General features: G+C 43.1%; 1 protein-coding gene across 1 annotated transcript; it reads left to right on the plus strand.

Moving 5' to 3' along the window:
- Positions 1–37: 37 nt before the first annotated feature.
- Positions 38–5,959, plus strand: aqp9a (aquaporin 9a). The gene is made up of 6 exons (XM_086209237.1): positions 38–296; positions 561–687; positions 2,503–2,640; positions 2,812–2,930; positions 4,418–4,635; positions 4,883–5,959. Exons 1-6 carry the CDS (start codon positions 195–197, stop codon positions 5,091–5,093), a joined length of 915 nt encoding a protein of 304 aa, XP_086065363.1. The 5' UTR covers positions 38–194; the 3' UTR covers positions 5,094–5,959.
- The last annotated feature ends 2,660 nt before the right edge of the window (positions 5,960–8,619 follow it).

An 8,619-nucleotide genomic window follows, 5' to 3' on the forward strand; every position in this document is an offset into this window, starting at 1 on the left:
AAAAAAAAAAACCACCCATCAGTCACTCAGCTCAGAAACTCTGTGTTTGGCTGAGGATGAAGAGGAGTGTGATACAAGGGATCAATAGTGTGTGCTGAATGGTCGGGTAGAGGCTGGGATGGGACTCTGATGAACTCCAGAGGTACACACTGCTGCACATCTGGCAGTTTTAGCAGCAGCTGGCTCAGTGACACATGGAAACACAGCACAAGAGAAGCATGAGGCAACGCTGCGCTCTGAAACATGGAATACTCAAGGAATTCCTGGCAGAATTCCTCGGGACTTTTGTCCTGGTTGTGAGTAACAGTTTGCATATCTTAATTTTTTTTTTTCCTTCTTCAGCTTTGTCAAAAAAATAAATGTTTTGTTATTGTTTCATCTTTGATTTCACAGTTGTGCTTCTTCCTCTTTGTTTTATTGTTTCGAAGTATTTTTCTCATGCATGTTTAATTTTTACAAAAGCTGTTCCTCAGAAATCTTTTCCCACTTCCTGATTTGATCATTTAAAAGCAATATTGACATGAATAGTTCTGATAATAAAAGGTGTTCTCCTCCAACAGCTGTTTGGATGTGGCTCGGTCGCTCAAACTGTCCTCAGCCGAAATTCTCTGGGTGAGCCGCTCACCGTCCACATCGGCTTCTCTGTAGGACTGATGATGGCGGCGTACGTAGCTGGAGGAGTGTCTGGTAAATGTAGTTTTGTTTTGGAACACTTGCAAAGCACCTATACAAACAACAACAATAACAAAAAAAGAAGATGACTTCTAAATGATACCGGCGTCAAATCAAAAGAAAAATGTTACTTTTACGAGAGCCTATATTCTGCATGTTGTCAGTGCATGTGAAACATTGTGGCACAGTTGTCTTGCTCTGATCCAGACATCAGCAGTGTTACTTGTCCATCCATCCATTGTCTTCCGCTTATTCCTGTTAAGGGTTGTGGGGGGGCTGGAGCCTATCCCAGCTGCCTTCAGGTGAGAGGCTCTGACCTGTTCACCCTGGACAGGTCACCAGTCCATCACAGGGCCAACATAGAGACAGACAACCATTCACACCTACGGTCAATTTAGAGTATCAATCAGCCTCGTCCCCTCTTGATGTCTTTGGACTGTGGGAGGAAGCTGGAGTACCAGAGAGAACCCACACAGGAACAGGGAGAACATGCAGACTCCACACAGAAAGATCCTGTGCTGGAGCCGGGACTGGAACCCGTAACCTTATTGCTGTGAGGCAACAGTGCTAACCACTGCACCACCGTGCCGCCTCAGTGTTGCTTGTGATTCCTGTATTAACTTCCAGCCATGTGCCAGCTCCACGGCTCCAGTGTAGCAGGAACGTGCCAGCTCTCTGGCCAGATTGAATGAATGCGTACTGGCCATTGATTTCCTTGAGTTCTGGGGTCATTCATAACCCCGGGCACTGAATGTCCTGCAAATGCCATCGATCATACTACGTTCATTAGTCTATGACATAGACCCATCTCAGTCCACATGACGCTCCCCCACTCGTAATGTTACGTTATTAGTCCATTCTGCTGCTTGTCTTGTCATTTTCCTTTAGAGTTTCTGTGTGGTCCCATTATGGAGATCTAAGTTTAGGAAGATGTTTAGCTGAATTTTAGGGTTTTAGGGTGTAGTATCCTCCAGGAACATTTTTGGGAATAATTTATTATGTTCCTTCTAGGTCCCCTGTTGAAAGTTCTTGTAATATTACTTTAAATTGTGCAAACAATCTTGGAAGGTGATGCAAGGTCGGGCCCCTAATGTCATTATAGGTTTGCAAAGGTTATGGGATCATAAAACCTTCCCATAATGTGCTGAATATTCCCCTGCTATTCTATCAAATAACTCCCCTAACCTTTAAAGAACTGTGGGAATGTTAGAAGGTGACGTCCCGCACATCATCAAGGATGTTCTGGGGATGCACAACTTCGGTGCTTTTCCCTCTCGAAAATTCCCAAACATTTTCATGCGACATATAGAGAACCATGATCGTTTTTGTTGCATCCCAAAACTCCTTTTTTGAAATGTTGCAATGTGACCCTAAAGTTACCAAAATGGAACGTTCTTCTAAAGTCATATTAGGACCTTTGAACTTCCATCACCAAAGCAGAATGTTAAAAAGGTTTGTCTCTGTTTGAGCATGTTGAGGGAAAATTAGACAAGATCCCAGGAACACGCCTCCTCCATGGATGCGCACCTTATCTGAGCAGCAGCTACTTTTAACAACAGACCAGCTGGTTTTCATAATGGCAGAACACAGAGAAACAAACGGGTAGGATGTTAGCTCAGTTTGATTAAAACTATATAATTCTACTTCTAATCTGGGATCATTATTCTGTCACAGGGCTCTTAAACAAAACCCTGCCCTGCCCCGAGGGCTGCTGCCCTTCTGCTGCCTCTCGTAAATGTGACAGCCTCGCTAATGATGAAGAGGATATCATGCCATCAACCCCCACCCGCCACAACCCTCTTTTATTCTCTTCTTTGTCCTTCTTCCCAGGGGGGCATGTGAACCCTGCTGTTTCTCTGGCCATGGTGATTTTGGGCAAACTGAAGATCTGGAAGTTTCCTTTCTATGTCATTGCTCAGTTTCTTGGTGCTTTTGCTGGAGCTGCTGCAGTATTTGGATTATATTATGGTGAATGTCGACATCTTTTATTCTTTTACAACTGGATATATGACCGTAAAATCAATGCTGACACAGAATCTGTTAAAACTGACTCTTTTGCTTTGTGACATCAGTAGCAGTCTAAAACTGAATGTCATTCTGACCCTCAACTAAATGTTCTCTCTCTATTCACACTCACAGATGCTTTCATGGATTTTACCAGTGGGATTTTTTCTGTGACTGGAATTAATGCAACAGGTCACATTTTTGCTTCATACCCTGCAAGACACTTGTCAGTTCTTGGAGGCTTTATTGATCAGGTGAACTCTGCTTGCTCTGACCTACTGACCCTCTCCTCTATTGTGCATTGCAACCCATTTAGACTCTAAATTCTGCAATGTCGAGGAAATGTGGCTAATGTGAAATTGATTGTCCTATTTAGTCTGAGAACACCCCCTCTTTTATTTAGATTTAGGTCTAATGACCCATTTCCTGCTATTCACTCGAAGGTCAAATCTATAGTCAACACCATTTGCTTTCAGTTTAGTCAGTGCAGCCATGCAAAAATAACATGTCTACAAACTAAAGTCTGTTGAAAAACCACACCATGTGGAGATAAATCTAGCAGAGCGCTCATAGATGTTTGTTCTCTGTTGGTGATAGTGATGCTAATAAGTCATTGCAGTTGTGGTTGCAAGTTTGAAGAAATAACCAGTGGTGTATTAAGGAAATGCACAAAGTCAAGAATTGCCACAAGTTGAAATAATAATCATTTATGTGATTAATTCATATGGTTACATGTGCCATCATTCAGAAAACCCCTGTATGACTGTAATGAGTCTTTAAAAGAGGATTCTAAATTCCTGAGATCTGCAGGCAAGGATTTACTTGGATTTCCGTGTTTTGTAACTGCTGCAGTCTTTGGATGTTTCACTTGCTGATACCAGCATTAAGTGTATTGCAATAGTCAAGTTTAGATGAGCTAAACAACCTTTTCTAGGTCTGCAGATGAAAGGAATGATCTGTTATCTGACTGAATTGAGCAAGGCAAGTCAGCAACAGTTTGGTCACCTGAGCATCAAATGACAGTCAAAGGTAACACCAAGGTTGCTTGCCCTCTTTTCAGACCTTAGTAGATAAGACCCTCAGACTAGAGGAGAGATTGTTAATACTGCTAGTGTATGGACAAGAGAGGTAATAATGATAAGTGTTTTGAGCTATTCACTACAGGACATTAATGAATATGCAGTTTTTGATGTTTGGCTGTACAATGTGGTGACATATAGCAATGGGAATTAATGTGAAGTTCATGTAAGATTTGGACTAGCGTCTATTTTGTAAACTGAGAGGGGGCACAGAATAGAGCCCTGGGGGACCCCACCAGAGAGAAGGGCCCGGCCAGAGAAGGCCTCTCTGATCAGTTCATAGATGGACCTGTTAAACCGATGGGAGATTAACTAATCAGGAGCCACGGCACAAATCCCAACATACTTCTTCTTAAGACATTACGGTTTTCTGATTCAAAAGAAGAAATTACACAGAGTACAGGTGTACATCTGTGAGAAGTAAATATATCAGTGTTAAGGAGGAAAAAAACAGAATCAAGTTGTAAACCATCATTTTGTTGCAAAAATAGTCAATTTATTATTTACATTTCCCAGGGAGGGTTCAATTGGCTGGCTCAGCAGGTGACCAATGACAGGAGTTCTTATTTTGAAAAGGATTTTTGGATCGTGAGCTTGTTCAATGATCACTTCAGAAAAAAAAATGGCTTGCCATTTATAAAAGGACTGATGTGCTCCTGCAGGTGGTGGGCACAGGTATGCTGGTTTTGTGTATCCTGGCTATCATTGACGGAGGAAACATTGGCGCTCCTAAAGGTGTGGAGCCTCTAGCCATCGGCCTGATCATCATGGCCATCGGTGTGTCCATGGGACTGAACTGTGGCTATCCCCTGAACCCTGCCAGAGACCTGGGTCCCCGACTGTTCACAGCTGTGGCAGGGTGGGGAATGGAGGTCTTCAGGTAACTGCAGAGAAAATGTGTGGTTTTTACATTTTATCTTTATCTATACATCGGAATCTGTAAGCAAGAGACAAGCACATTTGGACAAATAATGAATGGGCTGATTAGACTTGAGTTGCTGACATGAACCCTACTATTATGTAATGTCACATGCACAGATGCAGTCAATGCTTGTGAATGATCAATTGAGGGATCATTCACAGGCTTTGTGCTATCCATTTGACTCTTTTTTGTCTTCTTCCTGCAGCACTGCAGGCTACTGGTGGTGGATCCCTGTAGCAGGGCCCATGGTGGGAGGTGTGGTTGCCGCCATTCTTTACTACTTGCTTATTGAGCTGCACCACCCCCGTGAAGAACCAGAGAAGCCCCATGAGGAGGAGGAGGAGGAGGAAGAGGAAGATGAGGAGGATGAGGACTGCAGTCTGAAAGATAAATATGAGATGATTACCATGAGCTAAGACTGACATTCACCTGCAGGACTTGATTCAACTGGGTGTCACTGTCAATCAGACAAAGAACACCCAGCGAAGCTCTCATCTGTCTGGACAGTCTTCCTCTGTCAGTGTGCTTTCTTTGGCAAACCCGTTATTAGCAGGATCGGCTGTAGTAACACTTCTGATTGGCATTTTGTTCTGCAGAGACTGTTGACACAAAAGTAAAATTAGTATCACTTGTTAGAAGGAAACTGCGGCTATTACAGACGGTATACAGACGGTTACTGTAGAAATACAGAAAAAAAGACAAAATATTGCACCATCCTTGAAAAATACTAAGCCTGTCATTGAATCTCATACTGAACTGTCTCCTGTACACTTTAACTTTTTACATTTTATGTTTCATAAACACATGAACCCCCGTGTGTTTCACATGACTGACTGTGTTGTATATACTGTATATTGACATTAGAGTAGAATGATAGTTTTACATGCATGAATGTCTCCTTCATGGTTCAAGCCTGTTTTTCCAAACTAGTCATGTGTTACAGTCTGTATAATCTCATAAAATGTTTTGTTTCTATTCTCTTTTCTTACTTAACCCAGCTGGCCATCAGTGTTGTTTATAACATGACGTTTGGTCGCAACGCCAAAATTCAATGTCAGGAGAACAGCATCAGTTTGATGTTGAATACTGACGATAACTGGTGGTGATATTTTGGTGGTTTCAAGCCCAACGTTGGATTTGAACATCAATTTGATTTGCTTAACAAAAATTCGTCTGACATTGAGTCTGTCTTTCTGATGTTAAGCAGACATCTGTTGCCAACTGCGATTGTTCCCGATGTCATTATTTGTACTTTTTCTCATTGTTGTTTTGTGTACATTAAAATTTCTACAAAATTCTATTTCCCTAAGAGATCTATTTTACACCTTGTATTACTGCATCAGTAGGACTCCATCCTCTGTTGAGGGATCATTTGTGTGTAGCTATTAAGATTATAGAGAAGGATTTTGCCTCCGAGTGCCATGTTGTAATCGAGTTAATGTATGTGGGGTCAAGTCAGACATCCCTCGTCTGCTTCGACCCCATCCTCAGGAGAAGTACTGCTACAGTTCACTAAATCCTTGACAAATCTTTGTATTTCTGATGGTTCTTATACTGTATATTTGTGTAGTGTGCAGGAAGCTGAAAGTTCTACTCAGCTCCATGCTTTACTTGAGTTTGAGTTTCTGGTCTGTCTGACATTCAAACCAATGACTGTACAACTTTGACTCATGATAGACAATTTGAAAAATAAGATGGTTCAAAATCAGTACCACATAACCATCCATCCATCCATTTTCTACTGCTTATCGTGTTAGGGGTCACAGCTGGGCTGGTGCCTATCCCAGCAGCTTTTGGGCGTGAGGCTGGGTTCACCCTGGACAGGTCACCAGTCCATCACAGGGCCAACACATAGAGACAGACAACCATTCACACTCACAGCCACACCTACGGTCAATTTAGAGTATCAATCAGCCTCGTCCCCTCTTGATGTCTTTGGATGGTGGGAGGAAGCTGGAGTACCAGAGAGAACCCACACAGGAACAGGGGGAACATGCAGACTCCACACAGAAAGATCCTGTGCTGGAGCGAGGGCTCGAACCCGGAACCTTCTTGCTGGGAGGCGACAGTGCTGACCACTGCACCACCGTGCCGCCTACAACAAAACCACAAATATATTTATTTTTTTATTCCACACATTTTTCTTGCTAAAATAACCTGCCACCTCCTTTCCCCTGATACAATGCGAGTTGGTTCACTTAGTGCAAATAAAGATGGGGTGTTCTTATGGGTGGCATGGCTCAGGGGTAGAGTGGCTGTCTAGCAACCGAAGGGTCGCTGGTTCAATCCTCGACCCCAGTGACAATGTTGAAGTGTCTTGAGCAAGATACTGAACCCATAATTGCTCCTGATGAGTAGGTTGGCGCCTTGCATGGTAGCCTCCACCATCAGTGTGTGAGTGTGTGTGTGAATGACATGACACTGTAAAGCGCTTTGAGTGCCGCTAAGGTAGAAAAGCTCTATATAAAATTGAGTCCATTTACTTTTAGCCTTGACCAGAGGGAAGGTGCAACAGATGTTTAACAACTCACTTGTATCCATCGTAAATGAATCCCTTACTCGTCAGGCTTTTCATTCTAAGGTTCAAAAAAATCATTCTAAATATGCAGTAATGTTCCCCAACACCTGCCTGAGATGTAAATACAGAAGTGGAGCGCATGCCCAGCGTGTCTGTAGCTGCGAGTACATTCAATAAACCTGCATGAGAAATGTATGAAATACCAGGAGAAGAAATTCACATCAGCCACACAAACCCACCCTTCACCTCTCATTGTTTCTGAGGCTCCAGCACCGAGCAGCCCAGGCAATCAGGACTGCTGAGTCAGGCTCAAGGATAAAACAGCAACAGGGAACCACCAACGGTAAACAAGATTCCACTCTGGTCCGTATTTACGGGGCAAGTTTACCTGACAGCTCTGAGGGTCGATGTATAGATCACATGACCGGTCATGTTAGACTGCCGTGTATAGGGCTCATGGTTGCAGACACGGAGGATAGAAAATCATTTTATATTGATCGACTGAATAGCAACATGTTCAGGTGCAGCTGGACTTCCCACATCAGCTATCTCTCTCTCTCTCTCTCTCTCTCTCTCTCTCACACACACACACACACACACACACAGCAGATGTATTCCTGCAATGATCAAGGTTGAAGAGCGTTCACATTTGAACTGATACTGGCACTGATCACAGTGCTTGGAATTCAGCAGAGTGTAACCACATTTGACTCCCAGCTCCACCGCTGCCCTGAGCAGGAATAAACAAGTTGCAGGGGTGATGTCACATGGTCTCATTCTCTCTTTCACTTTTGTGTTCTTTCCTCTCTCTCCCAGGTGTATCAAAATCTGGCAACTGGTTTACTGTGAGCGATAACTTGGTCAACAAAATTCAGTGGGTACCCCTGAAAGTGTTTGATATCCAATCCAGGTGCTGTATCAGGCCTCCAGGAACGGGCTTGACACGGTGTTCCTTCTTACTCTGGATATGCGGGTAGGTGTTCCTCCAAATTAAATGTTATCCAAACCATCATACCTTAAGTCATTTACATGTTTGTTTTTTTTTACCAGCATATCATTTAAATCATTGTCTGTATTTGTTTAAAGCATCTGAGAGTAAACAATTTTGCAGGACAAACTAAACCTAACACTCCTTCTGACTGAATGGAGTCTTGAAAAATCCAATGGCCATTATCTGATAATGGACAATGAACTGGGACTCTCTCTCTCTTTCCTTCCAGTGTGTTTCCATTCTTTGTTTAACAGTCTTCAGGCTCAGCTGCTGAATGGGGGAAGGGGGGGGGGCAGCTCAGTCCAGTTGACACTTTTACAATCATGCTTTGTCACTGCAAGTGGAGACAAAAGGTGCTGCTCACTTATCAGCCATGATGTCAGAGCTGAAAGCTAAATGTACAATATTGACCAGAGTTAGCAGCATTGTCCTC

This window comes from Aulostomus chinensis, chromosome 7, assembly GCF_037954235.1.
Source record: "Aulostomus chinensis isolate RoL2024-O1b breed Wild chromosome 7, RoL_Achi_v1.0, whole genome shotgun sequence".
Taxonomy (NCBI): domain Eukaryota; kingdom Metazoa; phylum Chordata; class Actinopteri; order Syngnathiformes; family Aulostomidae; genus Aulostomus; species Aulostomus chinensis.